The 23,746-nt window shown below is 39.7% G+C and overlaps 1 protein-coding gene across 1 annotated transcript; it reads right to left on the bottom strand.

Moving 5' to 3' along the window:
* Positions 1-142: 142 nt before the first annotated feature.
* LOC132129199 (eukaryotic translation initiation factor 4B-like) lies at positions 143-22,805 on the bottom strand. The gene is made up of 15 exons (XM_059540702.1): positions 22,706-22,805; positions 17,628-17,768; positions 14,629-14,834; positions 14,320-14,436; positions 14,056-14,110; positions 13,795-13,938; positions 13,479-13,607; positions 11,509-11,673; positions 11,176-11,416; positions 10,309-10,397; positions 9,923-10,166; positions 7,234-7,271; positions 6,775-6,907; positions 2,896-2,968; positions 143-1,072 (listed from the first exon to the last, which is right to left on the bottom strand). Exons 1-15 carry the CDS (start codon positions 22,800-22,802, stop codon positions 995-997), a joined length of 1,950 nt encoding a protein of 649 aa, XP_059396685.1. The 5' UTR covers positions 22,803-22,805; the 3' UTR covers positions 143-994.
* Between the last annotated feature and the right edge of the window lie 941 nt (positions 22,806-23,746).

The raw sequence follows: 23,746 nt of genomic DNA on the forward strand, positions 1-23,746 counted from the left end.
ATCAACTTTGTGATGATATTCTAATTATATGACCAGCACCTGTATATATATCCTCATTTTATCTATAACTTTAACAAATAATGAAACTGATAAAAACACAATATTCTGGGATGCAATTTAATTCAAAATGTCCTCCAAAGCATAACTGACTCAATGTAGTCTTTTAATGTTTTTTTTAAGATGGTACAGTTTAAATCAATAAGCAATTCATGTCACAACCTTTAGAAATAGTCTCAACCCAAAGCTGCAGCAGTCTCTTTTGTAGAATCCGAGGAATATGTCAATTCCTATTGCACATCAGTCCAAAGAAGTGGCTTTAAAAAGTCCTCAAAAGAATAAGTGAGAAAAATCGGACTCCTGCTTACAGCAGACAGGGAAATATTAATCCGAAACTAACCTGCTGGCCGTTATTCAGTGGCTGTTAACTCTGAATACAAATCATCAGACCTGTCAGCCACTGCCAGTTTATGACATAAAACCAAGGCTGCGAGATTTATAACCGATGGGTGAACAATGCAGGTCACAGGCCCCTTTACTTGACCAGAGATCTCGGAAAAGCAACTGCTGTAAATGTTCTTTCACAAAGCTCAGGAAGGCCTAAATTTCGGGAAAATCATTCATCATGTGGCATTTATTTTTTCCAATCCTACACTTTCCCGTCACTCAATGTGCAATCAAGCTAACGAGAAATGCATTCAACTTGATGTATGCAAGAGCGGGATCCCTTTCACATGTACTGTAACCCCCCACAAATGTTTTAGACATAAACATTCATCCTTCCACACTCTCTTGTTTTTTTTTTACTTTAAAACGAGTCCAGTATTTTCCCACTAGGCTTTCGGTTCAGTCCTGAAGGGTGGGGGAGGGGTTGCTCTAAAAATGGGTTTTTGCTCTCAAAGGGCTCATCTGGGTCCTCCAGTGCTTCATGAAACAAAAGTCTTAGGTTTAATCTGTAATTCAATTTAGACCATCGTCTGTGCAGTCCATGCTCCTCTTAGTCTCCGCCCTGCTCTTCGTCTCTCTGCTCCCCGTCCATCAGCAAGGCTGCGTATTTACTGGCTGAGCTGAATTTCTGTTAAAACAAAAAGGGGGGAGTGAGACTTAACCAAACCATTACTGGTATTTAAGGTTTACAGTCTCAGGTGCTTTTCATTTGAACTGTTGTTTTGACTGCTATGACAATGTGAGATACTGAGATTTTAAAATTTATTTTTTTAAGTGTTCTAGTGTCCTTTCAGAGACTATTTCTTTTGTGAAAAAAACATCTAACACATCAATAATAATGAATTGTTTGGTACAATGTGCTTATTATTTTGTACTGTAAATGACTTCTGCTGCTACTGAGGTGGGATATGGTTCAGGTTAGGGACAGATTTGGTGGTATGGTTAGGTTTAATGGTGGGTTAAAGTGTAGGGGTAGGGTCAACAGTGTAATTATACATGCAACCACAGAAATTAAATGGAGATGTATTTTTAAATATCAGTTCAATGTAAAATCATATAGGCTATGCACACAATAAATGCATTGTATCAAATAACTGATTTAAATGCATGTAAACAGTAGTTAAAGACACTTAATATAAGTGGTTCCAAAAATAATAATAAATAAAATAGCCTATATAATATATATTTTTATATATAAAAGTCTGAGACAACACATGAGAAGAAGAGAAAAAAATAAAAAAAGCTTGCAATTAGCAACTTCTCAACCAGGTGCCACTATCCACCTTATTTTTCAAGTAAATAAAAAAAAAATTACAAATCAGATTAGTAAGCAGGCATGAAAATCTATGATTACAATATGAATGTCTCTTATTTCTATGTTGATTTAAAGGTGAATAGAACAATTACAATGAGGTTCTGCAATTTTTTGTCATATGTTGCCTTGAAAAACAATTATAAAACTTTCTGTAGGATAGACTCAGAAAGGCCCTAAAAACACACCTTTTAAAAAATAATATATTAGATAGAAACTGCAGTGTAAAAGAAATAATTTGCGATTAGATTTGTGGATAGCTGAATATCTATAGCCCTGTTTGCAAGTGTATATGGAAAGGTATCTCTGTCGTCTACTTTGCGATCCAGTCGACCAAATCTTAATGCCAGGTGTAAACAGTACCTCTGAGCTATATGGGGCTAAACACATTTTTTACCTCTAACTTGCTATTCCATGTTATACTGGATAAATCCAGAACTAACGGGAGGTTAGACAGTCTAAATGTCCTGAAGAAGACACTGTTCATCACTTATTTCAAATTCTGGCCCTTTATCAGCTGGTTTATTTTAAGGTCTGTTCCATCTGGTTTTTTTTTTTTTGGTTCTTTTCGCTTACCATGAAAACCCTTCCAAATGAGTTCGGACTCTATGTGTTTGTTTGAAAAGTTCTGTCACAGTGAAAATCCAGAAGGACTCCAGTGTGAAAACAGAACTGAGTGGATCTCAATTACGCAAGTATTTTTCTTCCATCCGAAGCTGCTGCAAATGATGCAAGAAACCCAAAGAAATTCCTGCATTAACTCATACTGAGAACTTCATTTAGTTATAGAAGCCACACACATTCAGCATGGAAGAACATTTACATCTTTAGGACTCATCTATAATTCAACCACGGTTTGCATGAATATTCCCAACGTACCATCTTTTCCTTTCTATACTACAGCTATGATTCAATGCTTGGATCAAAACTGTGTGTCTAGACTCAATTAAATATTCACATTTTCTTCCTAAAAAAAGAGGCCCACAATTAGTCTGTGAGAAACATTGTAATTTCCATTACAGTGAATGAAGCATCTAAAAAAGCCACTAGAGAAAACTTTCATTCAAGAATTGGTGAGCAAAGAGAGCCCGAAGTAAAAGTAGAGGGAGCGGGGACCGAGTGTTAGCTCTGTCACTCACAGGATTGGGAGGCTCCTCAAATTTCTTTGGCTCTGATGCTGGTCTGAGATCTCGTTCGATTCTCACTTCCTTTCTACAAGTAACGCACAACACAATGAGACAGAGTCTAACAAGACATTTATACTCATTCAGAAAAACATTCAGGAGCAGAGATTTCGATACAAGGAGGAAAAAAATCCAATTTGCTATATTTTAATCAACATAGAGTTGCTTGATTATGGTTATGTAATTATTTTGGTCAATATATGCTTACTATCTGTCTCAGAGTGCACACACAAAGTTGCCTAGAAAACAGTGTGAAATCTTAATGCGCTTTAACTTTTTAATATCAAGCATGATTCGCAGTAAGACTGCATTTTACAGCCGTCACATTACATGATTTGGATTAGGGCTGCACGATATTGGGAAAAAATGACATTGCGATATTTTATTTTTCTGCGATATATATTACGATATGAAATCTAATTAATCTCTCTCTCGCGCTCTCTCTCTCTCGCGTGCGCTCTCTCTCGCACTCACATTCATCAAGGGCCAGGGAGCAGCTGGCCCGTTCAGTTAATGAATAACAGATCAACTACGACAGCCTACATCGCACAGCCTGCGATGTGACTATCGTGAATTCGTACATCGCGATATCGTTGCTTAAACGACACATCCTGTAGCCCTAATTTGGATGTTAAGTTTTAGCCTTTCAGAAGCAGGACAAAAGCACTAGAGGTCCACCAATGTATCGGCTTTGCTGATTAATCAGCACCTATAGTTGATTGCTGGAACTATCTGCAAAAATCCATGCTGATAGTTTTTTCTGGACTGCGTCCATTGCTGGAGTGGCTGAGAAGGCTCTGCTGTTGTTATCAGTGAAATCCACTACTAGTCGACCTCTAAAAAGCACCACTGTAAAGGAAAGGAATGTGCTCTGGAGACAAAACCAGTGCATTACTGCAAAACGGGAACTTGGCAAAATAATTGATTCATCCCGTTTTCATAGATGAAAGCCAAAATTTAATTCTAAATTTAATATGACTAAATCGCACAGCCCCAAATCGATATTATAAAATTCAGTATGTAAAAAAACGCCTTCTATTTTTTGTTGAAATTAGATCGAAATCCCTGCTCCATTCGTTCTCTTGTTCCTGGGGCCAAATGCATCTTGCCCAGCGATATCTGCTATTACTTTTGAGCTGAAACATGTTTAACCCTTATGCGATGTTGGGGACATTTTCGTCCACTAGGGGGTAAAGTTAAGTCTTATTTTGGCCACAACTTTCTCTGTGTTTGAGCTAATGGAATGATTAGTAGAGGAATTGAAAGTTTTCAAAAACTCAACGGTACACTCTGGGCAAATTCACTACCCTTTCGTTATGTTCGTGGATGAAAACATCGTGCAGCCCTAATTTATCAGATAAATGTATCAGATAAATATTTTTTTCATTTTTTTTTTGCTTAAAACTATTAATCAACCTCAGTCCTGATCAAAACTACCAAATGTTTAAAAAAATCCAAGATTTTAACTCTTTAATTACCAAGTTCATAAATGATGTCACTGATTTGGGAAACAAAACACACAAAATAACATTTTTAATTTAAAAAGTGATTGTGGACTGGATATTTTTTTTTACCTTTTATCACAGTCTTGGGCATGTCAAAGATTAGTAACAAGATTGGGTTTGATGCATTGTTAGTGTTTGTGCAGCATTAGATTTTAATTTTTTCTCCCTCATTTGTTGTTGGTGGCTGTTTTTGCCCCATTGACTTCCATTATAACGACATTTTTTGATTGCAAAACCATGAAACCATATAATCATGCATTCTTGATTGTTTGTGGTTTTCCCTTTTGGGAAGAGGTAAAATTTGTTCTTTTTACAGTTGATAACTAGGTGGGACCATTAAGCCTTAAGATAGGCCTGTGCAAAAAAAGGCTTAGTTTCTGGCTTGTATATGGAGTTACATGAAGTATAACAGCAAATTATATTGTTTGTGTGTGTGTGTGTGTGAGAGCGAGAAAGAGAGGGTGTGAGAGAGACCTTTGTGCACTTACCTTGATGTATCTGAAAAAATCCAAATATGCACATCATGCTCTCAGAACTACATGGAGTAAACAATAAAAAAAGAAGTGTGTTTATGCACCTGCTGTCTTTTGATGATGAAAAGTACGGATGGTCTATGTGTGAAATGATCGTCTTTTCTTGATGGTAAAGCCAGTTTAAAACCTTAAAATCCTGTAAAAAAATCTACTTTGCATCAAATTTATGAACAATGTATTATGAACCAAAATGCAATACCAACTTCAAATAAGCTGCAGCTCACTGGAGGGTCAAGCTGCAGAATCATTTCTAAAACTTCAGTACAAGTCAAGCCCTTTCTCGTGTTGCTTGCTGCTCTTCTCACCATTAAATGACCAGCACGATGGCATCCAAGTGTTTAAATCCACATACTTTGCTTTTGTTTAGTCAATACTTATCACCACCATCAAAAGGCAGCAGGTGCATAAATACACTTTTGTTTACTCCATGTAGTTCTGAGAGCTGAGGTGTACATTTTGATTTCCTCAAATACATCAAGGTAAGTGCGCAAAGGTCTCTCTCACACACACTCTCTCTCTCTCTTTCTCACACACACACACACACATACACACACTATATAATATGCTGTTATACTCCATATAGGAGCTTTTTTTGCACAGGCCTATCTAAAGGGTTAATGGTCCCACCTAGTGATCAACTGTAAAAATAACAAATGTTACCTCTTCCCAACAGGGAAAACCACCAACAATCAAGAATCTCACACACACACAAACACTATAATTCACTGTTATACTCCATATAACTCCAAATAAAAACCAGAAACTAAGCCTTTTTTTGCACAGGCCTATCTAAAGGGTTAATGGTCCCACCTAGTGATCAACTGTAAAAATAACAAATTTTACCTCTTCCCAAAAGGGAAAACCACAAACAATCAAGAATGCATGATTATATGGTGTCATGGCTTTGCAATCAAAAAATGTTGTTATAATGGAAGTCAATGGGGCAAAAACAGCCACCAACAACAAATGAGGGAGAAAAAATTTAAATCTAATGCTGCACAAAAACTAAAAATGCATCAAAGCCAATGTTGCTACTAATCTTTGACATGCCCAAGACTGTGATAAAAAGTAAAAAAAAATCCAGCCACAATTACTTTTATATTAAAAATAAGTCATTTTGTGTGCTTTTTTCCCCCCAAATCAGTTACATCATTTATGAACTTGGCAAGTAAAGAGTTAAAATCTTGGATTTTTTAAAAACATTTGGTAGTTTTGATCAGGACTGCAGTTGATTAACAGATTTGTGCAAATGTTTTTTTGAAAAAATATGAATCTGACACTTTTACAGCAGTTTAATTGAGTGGATGTTTTCATCCCGAACATAACGAAAGGGTAGTGAATTTGAACAATGCACAAGGGTTAAACTCTTGTTTTATACAACAGTCAGTTTTAGTCATTAAATATAATGGGTCAAACAGCCCACTGACTTTTCACCATTTGCATCACTCCACTTGGAAGATTGTCAATCTGTATGCTGGTGGATTTCTGAAGTGACTCTTTCTCACCACAGGTGATTGATTTTATGATAGAGTTACTTAATTATAAATTAATTCATTTAAAAAATAAATGAGTAAATCATTTTTTTTGCTGTTGAGACTTAAAAAAAGATGCGAATGGACACAGTGCTCTATGGGCCAAACTAGAAAAGAAACACATTTGTCTAACCACCACCCTTATAATTCAAAAATACTAACAAGAACCTGATGAGAATCTAGTAAATACACTAAATATCTCTTTCCAGAAGGAAGAAAGATCTCTACACTTTTGAGCAGTAGGGGTGCCAGAGAGCAGCTAACCTGTCTCCTGTCTCCTTCCTTCGGTCTCGGCTCGCTGCTTCTCCACGCCCCCTGCCTGTTCCAGAGCCCGAGGTCCCACCACGCCCCCGAGAGGGGCCCCGGTCCCGGCGCACCCCATCTGCTTTTTTTTCATCTGTAAGGAGAGCCCAGTGTTCAGCCGAGGACACTATGGACAACTCTACTAATAAAAGAGCTGCATTAGGCTGTAGGTTAAAGAGCACTTCACTGCTTCTTAAGTGAACATTTGGAAGAGGCTGTTTTTAGGAAGGGACGCTAGTGGACATTTTTCTCTTTCCCAACAACTGGAAAAGAAATATAGACCCTGTTTATAATCCACTACGATATTTTAAGAGCTTCCAGTTGTGACTTGTGTGTGGAAATAGAGTATATGCATTGACTTCTTTTACACCTTCCACCATTATTTCATGTCTCAGTGGACCAGGACACTTATGAGCTTACCTTTATTTCTTTGAGGAGCATCAGCTGAGCTTGTTGCACTGAAAAATAAAGTACATATATTAAAAAAAGACAGAAGGTCAGAATAATTATAAAGAGTGCTCTCTCTCTTTCGCTCTCTCTACATATACAGGTGCTGACCATACAATTATAGAATATCATCAAAAAGTTGATTTGTATTTCACTAATACCATTCAAAAACTGAAACTTGTATATTATATTCATTCATTACACACAGACTGATATATTTCAAATGTTTATTTCTTTTAATTTTGATGTTTATAACTGACAACTAAGGAAAATCCCAAATTCAGTATCTCATAAAATTAGAATATAACTTATAAGACCAATACAAAGAAAGGATTTTTTGAAATCTTGGTCAACTGAAAAGTATGAACATGAAAAGTATGAGCATGTACAGCACTCAATAGTTGGGGCTCCTCTTGCCTGAATTTCTGCAGCAAATTTCTGTGGCGTGGTATGGAGTCGATCAGTCTGTGGCACTGCTCAGGTGTTATGAGAGCCCAGGTTGCTCTGATAGTGTCCTTCAGCTCATCTGCATTGTTGGGTCTGGCATATCACATCTTCCTCTTCACAATACCCCATAGATTTTCTATGGGGTTAAGGTCAGACGATTTGCTGGCCAATTAAGGTGATGATAATTAACAGGGATACCATGGTCCTTAAACCAGGTACTGGTAGCTTTGGCATTGTGTGCAGGTGGCAAGTCCTGTTGGAAAATGAAATCTGCATCTCCATAAAGTTGGTCAGCAGCAGGAAGCATGAAGTGCTCTAAAACTTACTGGTATACGGCTGCGTTGACCTTGGACCTCAGAAAACCCAGTGGACCAACACCAGCAGATGAAATGGCACCGCAAACCATCATTGACTGTGGAAACTTTACACTGGACCTCAAGCAACATGGATTGTGTGCCTCTCCTCTCTTCCTCCAGACTCTGGGACCCTGATATCCAAAGGAAATGCAAAATTTACTTTCATCAGAGAACATAACTTTGGACCACTCAGCAGCAGTCCAGTCCTTTTTGTCTTTAGCCCAGGCGAGATGCTTCTGACGCTGTCTGTTGTTCAAGAGTGGCTTGACACAAGGAATGTGACAGCTGAAACCCATGTCTTGCATACGTCTGTACGTAGTGGTTCTTGAAGCACTGGCTCCAGCTGCAGTCCACGCTTTGTGAATCTCCCCCACATTTTTGAATGGGTTTTGTTTCACAATCCTCTCCAGGGTGCGGTTATCCCTATTGCTTGCACACTTTTTTCTACAAGATCTTTTCCTTCCCTTCACCTCTCTATTAATGTGCTTGGACACAGAGCTCTGTGAACAGCCAGCCTCTTTTGCAATTACCTTTTGTGTCTTGCTCTCCTTGTGCAAGGTGTCAATGGTCATCTTTTGGACAACTCAAGTCAGCAGTCTTCCCCATGATTGTGTAGCCTACAGAACTAGATTGAGAGACCATTTAAAGGCCTTATGCAGGTGTTTTGAGTTAATTAGCTGATTAGAGTGTGGCACCAGGTGTCTTTAATATTGAACCTTTTCACAATATTCAAATTTTCTGAGATACTGAATTTGGGATTTTTCTTAGTTGTCAGTTATAAACATCAAAATTGCAGGTGTTTTGAGTTAATTAGCTGATTAGAGTGTGGCACCAGGTGTCTTCAATATTGAACCTTTTCACAATATTCTAATTTTCTGAGATACTGAATTTGGGATTTTTCTTAGTTGTCAGTTATAAATATCAAAATTAAAAGAAATAAACATTTTAAATATATCAGTCTGTGTGTAATAAATGAATATAATATACAAGTGGAATGGAATTAAGTGAAATAAACTTTTTGATGATATTCTAATAATATGACCATCACCTATATATATATATATATATATATATATATATATATATATATATATATATATATATATAAACTTTCAAATGTTCGGGGCCAGAAAGATTTCTTTAAAATAAATTAATACTTTAATTCAGGAAAGTTGCATTAAATAAATCAAAAGTGACAAAAACAACTTCTTTTAACTAAATTATTTTAAATAAATGCTGTTCTTCAAACTTTGTTCAAAGAATCCTAAAAGAAAAATATTACTGTTTCAACACAAATATGAAGCGGTTTAAATAATTGAGATCATTAAGAAGTGTTTCTTGAGCAGCAAATCAGTATTTTAGACTGATTTCTGCAGGATCATCTGACATCTAAGATTGGAGTAATAATGCTGAAAATTCAGCTTTGACATCACATGAATAAATTACATTTTAAAGTATACTTAAATAGGAAACATTTATTTTCAATTGTAATACTATTTCATAATGTTAATGTTTGTATGGTGTCCTTGTTACACGTTACTTGTACTCACTATAGTAATAACAATAAATGATGCATAATTACATGCAACTAACCCTAAACCAAACCCTCATCCTAACGCTAACCACACAGTTAGTACATGTAGTTACGTAATATTACTCAGTTCTTAAACATATAATTACACTGTAATAAGGACACCGTAACATGAAGTGTAACTATTTTTAATTTAGTCTTTAAAACTAAGTGATACACAAAGAATTAAAAACCTATAGATTTTAGATATTATATAATATACTGAAATAATTCTAACAATCTTTGAATAAAAGCTATCTATATATAGCATATCAATCCAGATAGAAACCTTTTGGGTGGTGTGCTACTGCTGGGAGAGACGGCAGGTTTACTATCACTCTCGCTGGATCCTGCACTCATGGCACTCCTCTTCGCCCAAACGTTTTCCTTGGGTGGCGGCGCTGGGACAACTTTCAGCGGCAGCCCCTCCTGCTTGGAAGTAGCAGTCTGGTTCCCAAGCGAGGATGAATCCTCATCATGGCTGCTGAAAACCTCGTTTTCTACTGAGCGCTCACTCTCCCGACGCCTCGGCGCTGTTGAGAGAGAAGGATTGGTCTCTGAAAGTTTCTTCTGAATAAATCATTGCATATAGTGACAGTTAGTATGATGGTAGACTTTTATTTACATGTGTCACTTCATGTCTTGTTCGCATCAGACCAGTCAGTGAAAACTTACCCCTGCTCGATGTGTTTCCTGTTTGTGATGACTCACTTCCTGTTCGTGAGCGCTCGGTTGCTTGGTCCTCACTACGCCAGCTGGGATGCCTGAGTGTATTAGAAAAGGCGAGTGATAATACTGTTTAGAAAAAGAGAAAGCAAGTGAAAAATTTTGGTTTGTTAATACATTTCAGGGACTTGATATCATCCCATTTTTTTGGGTGGACGATTTATTATGAATTATCCATTCACAAAATCAGATTAATATGCAAATGAATTATGTATTCTGAGTCAATAACACATTCATTTTAATATATTTAATGTCACAAACATTCATTGTCATGAGAAGAGAACATTGAGTTACATTCATTTTAACACAAACTTGTTAATATTTATATAGTGTTTATCCAGATCAACTCCAGTTTATGAATAGTTAATCTTCTAGCTATAACCAAATGTGACACTTAAAAAAAAAAATTCCTAGAAAAAGTTCCAATAATTCTTGGATTCTTGGATCTGTTAGTTCAGCCAAGAACAGAAATGCATTCAGCCTCTCGAAACCTGTCTTATAATATTCCTTCTTTTGTGAAACACAAAAGAAGATATTTTAGATAATGCTGGTAGGAAAACCAGTCCTAATTTGCAAAGTTTGTTTGTTTGTTTTTTTTTTCATACAAATGAAAGTCAATGGGAACCAAAACTATTTGGTTACCAACATTCTTCAAAATATATTATTTTGTGTTCAGTAGAAAGACACTCATCCAGAACTTCAATATGAAGGTGAGTAAATGAAGACAGAATTTCAATTTTTGGGTGAACTATTCCTTTAACTATAAAATTCAACGTTAAGAAAAATAACTAAAATGTATCCATCTATATGCTGTACCTCTCTCTGGGCTTTCGTTCAGTCCCTCTGCTCTTGTCCTCCTCCAGCTGCCTCTGCAGTCTCTCTTGCTCTTTCTTGAGCCTCTCCTCCACCTCTCTCTCTTTAGCAGCCGTGTCCACCGGTTTGGCTCCTCCGAAGATGGACGCAGCTCGTCCCGACGTGGCTGTAGGGCCGCTACTCTGGTCTTCCTCTTTGGGAACACTGCGGGGCATCAGGTTCAGCCTGGGCCTCTGAACTGGACCTAAACACAGATGCAGTAGAAATGGTTTAGATGATCTGATTCAAGGTTTGGTACCAGGAGGGACCCAGATAAATGTAAATGCACCGTCCCACCTCTGTCCTCGTGCTTTTCATCCCGTCTCTCGTATCTCTCTTCACGATCACCATAGCGGTCTCCATAGCGCTCCCCGCTGCCCCGGCCGTCGTCCCGTCGGTCGTCATAATCGCGCCGAAAACCACTTCCAAAAGGTCGACGACCCCCACCGCGAGAATCATAGCCTGAAATAAGGTTAGGTAAGATTAGGTTAAGAGAGGTAAACAATATTATCATTAATCAATAATAATTATAATAATAATAGAGCGTATCGTTGCACGGTGCACCAATACTTCAAAAGTATTGCGATTTTCGGAAATTAAAAACTTCATGATTCCTAAATTTATTAGTATCGATACTTTAAAGAATGACCGCGTTCCAGATTTGTAAGACACGTATTTCATGTTGGTGTGTGCAACGCACGCTTCCAGTGCCTTCTTAAGGACATCTGTCTGTGTTTTTTTTTCTCCTCACGCAAGCAGTAAACAGCGAGATGGCTGCATGTGCGAGCACAAGTGATACGGAGGCTTGCCTCTGGCGATTACGTTTTGGTTGCACCAGCAACTAAAGCAAAGTCTGAGGTGTGGAAAAGTTTTGACCAGGTTTATAATGAGAATAATGAGTGAATAATGACGCATCTACAGTGGATTTAATAATTTTCCTCCCCAAAAACATGTAGGCCTAGCCTAATCTGGGTGAGTAAAGGTTTTTCAAATTATAACTAAATATTGAGTCTTAAATGCAGAGTGTAGACAGAGTATAAGCTAATGGTGGCATTATCTTTTATTAAATTTCAGCTGCTAGTGGCGAAGCAAATCCGGCGGAGCCTTTAACTTAATTTGGTTATTACCAAATACTAATATAAAATGTATCTTAATTTAAGAAAGACTAGTTTTTATTGGTGCGTTGGCCTGTTTAGCTAAATGAGCCTATGCATAGCCCTATTTAGAGTGCTGAAATGTTATGTTACAGAGGACATATTTTATTTCTTTGTTCCAACTTCCAAGTTTCCTATAGCCTACGTTAATCATGAATAAATTGTTAAAACATGTATAAATGACTCATTCTTGAAAAAAGGCAAAAGAGCTGTGTGCGTGAGCACATTTGAATAATGTCGGGCTGTAAACGTGCTCGGGTTTTTAAAAAGCTGTCAATCGAATTCTGTCAATCTCGGATCCTGTCGGGCCTAAGGTCCGATTACAGCTCTACTACGCGGTCCACGACTGGTAAAAGATGACTCGAGGAGTGAATTGTGGAAGTACTATTACTAATTATGATATTGCTGCTAAATTTTATTTGCAATTCTTGACTTGGTATCCAAACAATAATTTTGGTATCGTGACAACACTAATAGAGCGCTGACAAATGGCCACCAAAATTTTACACAATATTTATTCAAAACATTGTTCAAAAATTTGAGGTCAGCCAGATTTTATTTTCTTTCTTTTAATCAAAGAATCCTGAAGAAAAAAAATCACAGTGTATCACAGTTTCCACACAAATATTAGGCAGCACAACTGTCTTCAAAATAGCTAATAATAAAAAAATGTTTCATGAGCATATCAGCATTTTAGAATTATTTCTGAAAGATACTACAGTGAAGACTTTAATAAGCTTTGCATCAGAAGAATAAATTACATTTTAAGAGAATCTGTTAATTTTAAGATGTAATAATATTTCAGAATATGACTGTTTTATTGCATATTTGATCAAATAAATGAAGTCTTAGTGAGCATGAGATTTATTAAAAAACATAAAAAAGCCTTACTGACCCCAAACATTTGAACAGTAGTTTATATCTGAAAATAAAGAGTTCACTATCCATTCTCAAGACTGCTGGCTGAATTCGGAAATGACACTAGGGGACAAAAAGGACACAAACACTTTCAACATGACAGATTTAATGCAGCCACATTTCTCTGTCACTAAAACACATTGCCGCAAGTCCAAGTGATTTGTCAGATTTGTAATTTATGGCGGTGTTATATACCTCTGTCGTAGTCTTTGCGCTCTCTGTCATCATAACGTTCCCGGTATCTGTCTCTTCCTCCATCATAGCGGTCACTGTCCCAGCACTGGCCATCACGGTAACGGTCTGATTCATAATGATCTCGGGATCCTAAGAAGTGGATCACACAATTCACACAACATACGTTTAGTAGGCTTACTACTTTTCCACAGCTTTATTATAGCTCAACTACTTTAACAAGACAAAACATTTTTTTCTCAAACTAGAACTGCTTCAAAGTAGTTTCCTCCTATACTCTTTCTCCAACAAATACTTGTCAGATGAAATAATTGCTTACGCTCTCCAAAGGCTTCGTCCCTGCGTGGACCGTCATCAGAGTCAGATTTAGGCCTTGCACGCCAGTCAGAATCAGTCTTGTCCGGGCCAAAGTCCCGCTCACTACGGTTACGATCCCGCCCGGATGAGGAGCGCTCGTCTCTCTCTGATCAGGAAAAAAACAAACATTATTGCGAATATGGTAGTACATTTTTTCCCCTCCAATAATAATTCACAACTACATTGTGCTGCATATAAACAGACTGGTTTCTCAGAAACACACCTTTCTCATTGGATTGGTCAGCAATGTCCACACGGATCCTACGGTTCCCAAGGTTCTAGAAAGAGAATAAGAGGAAGGGTTAATTACAGAGCTTGTGTCTTCATTTTGGACAATGTAACAGATAACTTGCGCCACCATGTGGCAAAAATGAAACTACCAACAGTTAGGTCTATAATTCAGATGCACACAGGTCTGTGTATGTTATTGACAGACATACAGACAACAACAAGGTACATTTTCACACGACTGACCATTGGATCTCACCTCTTCATTGAGACTGAGTGCACGCAACAGAGACTCTATGTCATCAAACTCTGCATAGCCGAAGCCTTTCAGCCGTTCTGGGTTACTGGGCTCCCTCGGGAGGCGAACAGCACTGATCTGCATGAATAAAAGAATGGCATGTGAAACTCATCACCACCAAAATTAAGACCTAAACAAGTTTAACTAATAACTTATATAGAAACACGCTGATGAAACTCAACTGTGATCTGAAAACATCTTGAAAAATGATTTCTTCATGCACTATTTACCACAAGGTGTTATGAGTACAATGCATGTAAGAAAACTCACATTGAGACCACGGAAGAAGTTTTTGATGGATTCTTCAGTGACGTCGTAGGGGAGGTTGCCCAGGAAGGCGGTGTAGGGGGGACTGCGGGGCAGACGGGAGCGGTCGACGTTGGGCTCACGGGCGGCACGTGGAGCCGTTGGGAGAATGGACCGATCGATGGGCGGCGCACGATACACGTCATCTTCAGTGTGCCAGGATGTAGTAACTATAAAAGAAGAGAAGCTTGATAAGGGCCCAAACAATACAAGTACAGTGACCAAAGGCGGTCAAGCTCCATAAAAAGCATCATAAAAATAATCCAAATAACTCCAGCATTACATTGCAAGTCTTCTGAACTCATATGACAGCTATGTCTGAGAACAGACTAACTTTCATTCAAGTAATCCAACAAAATGTGAAATATTACAGTATACTGTCAGTTTTGCCATGGAAGACACTGCTGCTTCTTGAATTGAATGAGCAGAAATGGAAATGACATTTGAGAGCTCCAGTGGAGGGGGATCTTATCAAATATTAACATTATCATTACTAACAACTGGAATAAGTCGAAAGGTCCACTTTCATGGTGCTTTATTTGAGCTTCACAGCCAGTAGTTACTTAATGCCTTCATTGAATTGAAAAGAGCAGCATTAACATTGTGCAAAACATCTCATTTTGTTGTTCACCGAAGAAATAAAGTCAGAACATCTGGAACATAAGCGTTGCAATAACATATTTCGTCTGAACTGTTCCTTCCTTATTTTTGCTTATTATATATTATATATATATATATATATATATATATATATATATATATATATATATATATATATATATATATATATATATAATCTTTAATCCTTGTTTTTTTTAAAGCACTTCAATAAAGGTTGTGACACACCAAACTAAAATCAAAGAAATATTGCTGATGGAAGCTGACTGTGTTGTTGCCTCACGTCGCATGTGTCCAGGCTAAGAAGCTGCACTTGACAAGTGTCTCTATTAGCACCTATCAATAGTCTTTTATTCGTCATTCAAAAAGGGGAACCAAAACTAGGGCTGCACATATATATATATATATATATATATATATATATATATATTATATATATATATATATATATATATATATATATATGCATCCTGTAACAAAACAGCACTTGCTTACCATTCTGAATATGAATAATGATGATAACTTCCTTTATAAACTTGTGTACTGGAATGCACACGTAAGATGATGTAAAACTAGAACAGCTTCTATTTGTATCGTGACTTCTTTGCTTACTTTAATCACTTTTGCGCTAACATGTTCACTAAATTGAACAGCCAATCAGAGAGCGGGTCCGACTGGTGCCAACAATACAGAACACAATGCAAAACTAAACTGACAGATGCTCAACGATGGCCTGATGTCGGCTGACCATCCGTTTGCTGTTGTATTTATTTATTCAACGGTTCTTTTCTGGTACTCAAACCTTATTGACTGAGCGCCTTTTCCAGGCATGCAATTTTTCTACTCAGAATAGAACCGTTTCAGCATTTGTTTTGGGTAAATCTTTGGTCTCAATCTATTAACTGTTCCAGAGCAAATAGTTTTGACTAAGGGCAAAGTCTCATAACGATATATTTTATGTAACTTTAAAGATGCTGTAAGCAAGTTTTTGACTCTACTAAACCATAAAAATACCATTATATGTTTGCAGATAATTAAGAAAGATGCTAAATTAACATACTTGTAAATCTAAAAAAACAGTGCTACAGTCAGTTATTGTTCTTTGAAAATGTGCGTTCCTGGCCGGAATGTCTGTTTTTGTTTTGCTTTGTAAAACCCGCCCACTGACAGTTAACCCAATTGTATTTCAGCACCCCAGGTTGCCAGTTGGCGGAAAACACAGCATATTTAATTTTATTCATCATCATCATCATCTTTCTGGTTGGTGTCGTCAATCTGAGAACCTGCGTGTGCGTCAAGTCTGAGGAGGAGGGGCCGGGTGAAAAAACCCTCTCCAGTATTTTGAATTTGGACTGCAATACCAATAACTTTAATGCTGTATATCATAACATGCCTTGGTACTTTTGACTAAATTGCCTAGCAACTTTAATGATAGCTGTTGTTTGCTGCTTATTAAATATTATTATAATAAATACTTATATAATTATATAATTATAAATAATACTTTATATACATAATAGTAGTATTTACCATTGGAAAATGGTATGTAAATTCCTGATGGTGATTTTAGTGACATTGACAAAGATTTTATATTGAAAGAGACTGAGTTCTTTTTACTATCAGCAACAGCTTATAAGACACAGCCAATAAATGCACTGAGCAGCCCTGTCTTTGGAAATCACCCTTTAACTGATGAAAGGACAGTACGATAAAAACATCACCTTCCTTAGCGGACAATCAAACTATTTTTTAATATATGAGATTGCACTGAAGAATGAATGCTGCATCAGATGCAGGTTATCACACTCACTCAGGTTCTCTCTCTTTTATAATACTCTTCATAATACAGTGAGTTTTTAATACAGTAATACAATAATGAAGCACCTCAATGTTCCTTCGTTACTAGTTTTAACGTGCTGTTTTTTTAATGAGTAAAGGAGGCTTGAGCTCAGTTGTTAAACTGAGATTTGAATTCGTTCCGCATTAGAAGTAGTTCAAGTTTAGTAGTAGTTCTGCACAAAAGTGGGGTTTTAAATACACTGCATTGTTTTTTTATTTACGAACTGTAGCATAAACACAATGTCACACTTGTAGCCATGGGATATGGCTGTAGTTCAGCATGCTGTGATTACTTGCAGTCGAATCACAGCCATGCTGATATACAGCCATGCATACATTATACCTCTGTATACATTTGGGAAGTAAATGTGCTTTATACATTATCTGTGCAATTTTTACATTTTAACTTTGATCTAACTTATTTAAACTTTGTAAAAGCATATTTTGAAAGCCAAGCATCAAAATTTCAAATGTGGTAGAGGTTTTATCCCATATCTGAATCTTACCATCTCCCTCCAGGTCATCGGTCTCATCAGCCCAGCTTGTGGGCTTTGTGGGTGCATAACTCGGCGGAGCATTTCCCCTGCTGTCCTCCGCTAAGAAATCAGTCAGGGTAAGGGTCTTACCCTTTTTCTTATTCTTTTTAGCTGTCAAAAAAAAGAAGAAAAAATTACACATTAAAAACAGCATGAAAGGTCTCCAGTGTTTCACCATGACTTACCGTCACTGATGAGAACAAATGGATTGTGAATATAAAAGTCTGTTGTGGCTTATAGCCCATATGCAATTACAACTGTATTTGGATGACAAAGTAGAAGATCAACAATTATTCAAGTTGGTGTGTTCAATGCATGTTCAATGTACTTTAGTAAATGTAGACTAACCAGCCCTACATATGTCACAGACAAACTGCTGCATTTAGAAAACAAGAATCTATCTATCTATCTATCTATCTATCTATCTATCTCCAGGCCAGATTGACTCCCATTTGTTGCGGACTGCTGCAGTTAACACGTGGAGAGAGGCATTGTTGTGAGCTACAACACACGTCTGAGCTCTTTATGACAAACCGCACTGTCAGGTCATTCCAGCTCTGTAACTGCAACTGAATCTGTGTTTACTGTAGATCTACGACACCCCAATGCAAAACCAAAATAAAGCACCCGAGTTCTGACAACATTATTCTAAAGCTCAAAGCATGTGCAATGACTCAGGCACACTGGCTTTAGAGAAAATAGGAGGAGTCAACCTCCCTCCTGAATGATGATTTTACAACCCCCTATATCTGCGCATAATCAAAACACACTAGCATTTTAAAAGTGAATCAAAACTGAATCCTAAAAGAGGTTTATAGCTTGACAAGATGTGTATAAAGGTTTTTTTGTTGTTGTTGCTGTTATTTTCTGCTAGGACCGCTGCATTCAAGAATTTAGTGTTTAATAAAAAAAGAATGAAGAAAAAACAAACACGAGAATATACATAAATAATAATAAAAAGCAAAAAAGTAAATAAAAATAATAAGAAAAAAAAAACATTATAATACTTCTACTACTACTACTACTAAAAAGTAAATAAAGAAAAATATATATAAAAAATAAACAACAACAATAACAATTAATTGCATAAGTAAACAATGTAATACACTTTTGTTAACAGATCAAGTTAAATTTGGCATTAGGGATATTTTGAAATTTCACCCCTCAATAAATCAACACAGAGTGTTCATCCCAAAACGGCTAGGACAATTACACTGTCCCGGGACAACTCAGAAGATCTGAGCTGTAAAGGGTGTTTGTCCCGGGACAGCGCAGAAGATCTGAGCTGTAAAGAGAGTTTGTCCCGGGACAGCGCAGAAGATCTGAGCTCTACAGAGCGGGACAGCGCAGAAGATCTGAGCTCTACAGAGCGTTTGTCCCGGGACAGCGCAGAAGATCTGAGCTGTAAAGAGAGTTTGTCCCGGGACAGCGCAGAAGATCTGAGCTCTACAGAGCGGGACAGCGCAGAAGATCTGAGCTCTACAGAGCGTTTGTCCCGGGACAGCGCAGAAGATCTGAGCTCTACAGAGCGTTTGTCCCGGGACAGCGCAGAAGATCTGAGCTCTACAGAGCGGGACAGCGCAGAAGATCTGAGCTGTAAAGAGAGTTTGTCCCGGGACAGCGCAGAAGATCTGAGCTCTACAGAGCGTTCGTCCCGGGACAGCGCAGAAGATCTGAGCTCTACAGAGCGTTCGTCCCGGGACAGCGCAGAAGATCTGAGCTCTACAGACCGGGACAGCACAGAAGATCTGAGCTGTAAAGAGCGTTTGTCCCGGGACAGCGCAGAAGATCTGAGCTGTAAAGAGCGGGACAGCGCAGAAGATCTGAGCTGTAAAGGGTGTTTGTCCCGGGACAGCGCAGAAGATCTGTGCTGTACTGACCCTCCCAGGACATCGCAGAAGATCTGAGCTCTACAGAGTGGGACAGCGCAGAAGATCTGAGCTGTAAAGAGAGTTTTTCCCGGGACAGCAAAGAAGATCTGAGCTGTAAAGAGCGTTTGTCCCGGGACAGCGCAGAAGATCTGAGCTCTACAGAGCGTTTGTCCCGGGACAGGGCAGAAGATCTGTGCTGTACTGACCCTCCCAGGACATCGCAGAAGATCTGAGCTCTACAGAGCGGGACAGCGCAGAAGATCTGAGCTCTACAGAGCGTTCGTCCCGGGACAGCGCAGAAGATCTGAGCTGTAAAGAGCGGGACAGCGCAGAAGATCTGAGCTGTAAAGAGAGTTTGTCCCGGGACAGCGCAGAAGATCTGAGCTCTACAGAGCGTTCGTCCCGGGACAGCGCAGAAGATCTGAGCTCTACAGAGCGGGACAGCGCAGAAGATCTGAGCTGTAAAGAGCGTTTTTCCCGGGACAGCGCAGAAGATCTGAGCTCTACAGAGCGTTCGTCCCGGGACAGGGCAGAAGATCTGAGCTCTACAGAGCGTTCGTCCCGGGACAGCGCAGAAGATCTGAGCTCTACAGAGCGGGACAGCGCAGAAGATCTGAGCTGTAAAGGGTGTTTGTCCCGGGACAGCGCAGAAGATCTGTGCTGTACTGACCCTCCCAGGACATCGCAGAAGATCTGAGCTCTACAGAGCGGGACAGCGCAGAAGATCTGAGCTCTACAGAGCGTTCGTCCCGGGACAGCGCAGAAGATCTGAGCTCTACAGAGCGGGACAGCGCAGAAGATCTGAGCTGTAAAGAGCGTTTGTCCCGGGACAGCGCAGAAGATCTGAGCTCTACAGAGCGTTCGTCCCGGGACAGCGCAGAAGATCTGAGCTCTACAGAGCGGGACAGCGCAGAAGATCTGAGCTGTAAAGAGCGTTTGTCCCGGGACAGCGCAGAAGATCTGAGCTGTAAAGAGCAGGACAGCGCAGAAGATCTGAGCTGTAAAGGGTGTTTGTCCCGGGACAGCGCAGAAGATCTGTGCTGTAAAGAGCGGGACAGCGCAGAAGATCTGAGCTCTACAGAGTGGGACAGCGCAGAAGATCTGAGCTGTAAAGAGAGTTTGTCCCGGGACAGCAAAGAAGATCTGAGCTGTAAAGAGCGTTTGTCCCGGGACAGCGCAGAAGATCTGAGCTCTACAGAGCGTTTGTCCCGGGACAGGGCAGAAGATCTGTGCTGTACTGACCCTCCCAGGACATCGCAGAAGATATGAGCTCTACAGAGCGGGACAGCGCAGAAGATCTGAGCTCTACAGAGCGTTCGTCCCGGGACAGCGCAGAAGATCTGAGCTGTAAAGAGCGGGACAGCGCAGAAGATCTGAGCTGTAAAGAGCGTTCGTCCCGGGACAGCGCAGAAGATCTGAGCTCTACAGAGCGTTCGTCCCGGGACAGCGCAGAAGATCTGAGCTCTACAGAGCGTTCGTCCCGGGACAGCGCAGAAGATCTGAGCTCTACAGAGCGGGACAGCGCAGAAGATCTGAGCTGTAAAGAGCGTTTGTCCCGGGACAGCGCAGAAGATCTGAGCTGTAAAGAGCGGGACAGCGCAGAAGATCTGAGCTGTAAAGGGTGTTTGTCCCGGGACAGCGCAGAAGATCTGTGCTGTACTGACCCTCCCAGGACATCGCAGAAGATCTGAGCTCTACAGAGCGGGACAGCGCAGAAGATCTGAGCTCTACAGAGCGTTCGTCCCGGGACAGCGCAGAAGATCTGAGCTCTACAGAGCGGGACAGCGCAGAAGATCTGAGCTGTAAAGAGCGTTTGTCCCGGGACAGCGCAGAAGATCTGAGCTCTACAGAGCGTTCGTCCCGGGACAGCGCAGAAGATCTGAGCTCTACAGAGCGGGACAGCGCAGAAGATCTGAGCTGTAAAGAGCGTTTGTCCCGGGACAGCGCAGAAGATCTGAGCTGTAAAGAGCAGGACAGCGCAGAAGATCTGAGCTGTAAAGGGTGTTTGTCCCGGGACAGCGCAGAAGATCTGTGCTGTAAAGAGCGGGACAGCGCAGAAGATCTGAGCTCTACAGAGTGGGACAGCGCAGAAGATCTGAGCTCTACAGAGCGTTTGTCCCGGGACAGGACAGAAGATCTGTGCTGTACTGACCCTCCCAGGACATCGCAGAAGATCTGAGCTCTACAGAGCGGGACAGCGCAGAAGATCTGAGCTCTACAGAGCGTTCGTCCCGGGACAGCGCAGAAGATCTGAGCTGTAAAGAGCGGGACAGCGCAGAAGATCTGAGCTGTAAAGAGCGTTTGTCCCGGGACAGCGCAGAAGATCTGAGCTCTACAGAGCGTTTGTCCCGGGACAGGGCAGAAGATCTGTGCTGTACTGACCCTCCCAGGACATCGCAGAAGATCTGAGCTCTACAGAGCGGGACAGCGCAGAAGATCTGAGCTGTAAAGAGAGTTTGTCCCGGGACAGCACAGAAGATCTGAGCTGTAAAGAGAGTTTGTCCCGGGAGAGCACAGAAGATCTGAGCTCTACAGGAGCTCAATGACAGCAGCACTAACATAATTGTTGATTAAGCAATATTGTGATTAAGTTTGCCATTATACAAGGGACATGGATTTTGCACCAAATATGTTAGTTATTCATGCTTTGCTCAAACAAGGCGATATTTTGTAAGATTAACGCGGGAATGAAGTTACAACAGCCCCTCCTTCAACTCTGCGCCTGTACAGTGTACACACGCTCGAGCCAGTTGTTTATTTCGGTCGTGTCTTGTAAACAAAGCAAAGCAAAGCAGTATTGCACTAATATGTGGAAACACAAAGCAGAAAGCATACAAACACGGGCTTCGCTGCATGTGCTTCATTGAAAAGAGCAGAGTAAAAATATGCTGTTATGACATGTAAACATCCATATTACGTGTTGTCGGAATAGAAGGTAACGTTGAATAAACTGATCAGTATGTTCTTGTGCATACAAACAGCTGCTGGTGCAGTTTCTACGCAGCGTCCCTTCACAACTCAAGATCGAGCTTTTACAATCAGCCCTCGCCGCGAAATCGATTCCATCACGGGTGCGACACACTTTATCTGCCGCTGAATGAAATTCCCCCGACACAAATGACACGTCGCAGCAAAATTTCTCTACCGGCCCAGGCACAAATCTATAAAAATCCTCACCTGAAGCCGCCATGCTGGAGAAGGAGAGCGTGTCATATCCCCGGATGGGGGCGTGGCTTGTCGCGTGACGTCGGTATGCATCCAGCACCGCGCTCATGGCATCTTGGGTAATGTAGTCTTTATGGTTAGGGATGGATTGTAAGCACTAAGCAGTGGTCCCCAAAACTATTTGGTCACACAGACTGTAATCAAAATGAATGAAATCAATTGCATTAGATAATTATATAACTGAGAGCACGCTTGTATTCTGTTGTGGTTTGACCAGTAGAGGGCGCTGATCGCGAACTTCAAATCATGTTAGCCTACATAAATTTAACATGCAGTAATAACTCCTCTCACGCAGTTTACTCAGGTGCTCTCTCACAAACTTATTCTCTGCGCTCCTGTGTCTTAAGTTGATTAGCTTGACTGGCATTTCAACATATTCTAATTTGTTGAGATCGTGAATTGGTGGGTTTTGTTAAATTTGAGCCAAAATCATCACAATTAAAATAAACCAAGACTTAAACTGCATCAGTCTGTGTGCATTGAATTTATTTAATACATGAATTTCACAATTTGAGTTGAATTCTGAAATAAAATTTTCCTCGAAATTCTAATTGATTGGGAAGCACCTGTATGGGGGCGGGGGCTATCATTCTGCAAATTAAGCTAAGGGATCAAGAAAGGGTTAACTGACAAAAGCTATCGCTACTGTGAAACTTTTGCAAATCAGAATATTGAAGTCAAGTACTCAATGAAAGGTACAACCAAAACTTTATAGTCAAACAAAGTATACATGTGGAGGCCTAGATAGGCTCATTTACCTATTGCAAACCGTTATTCACTGAACAGCACTGAATGACATTATACAAAAAACGGGGGGCAGGCCAAAGAGAAACACTGCCACGCAATAAAATGGGATTGTGAAAGTTTTCACAAATGGAGCTTGAACTAAAACAATGGTTTTTTGTGTTCCAGCAGTCTGCGTGTTTATTGGTAATAGACGTTAAACATGATTACATGAAGAACGCCTTTTGGCACGATGTATGTTATAATATC

The sequence above is a fragment of the Carassius carassius genome, chromosome 46 (assembly GCF_963082965.1).
Source record: "Carassius carassius chromosome 46, fCarCar2.1, whole genome shotgun sequence".
In the NCBI taxonomy this organism is placed as follows: domain Eukaryota; kingdom Metazoa; phylum Chordata; class Actinopteri; order Cypriniformes; family Cyprinidae; genus Carassius; species Carassius carassius.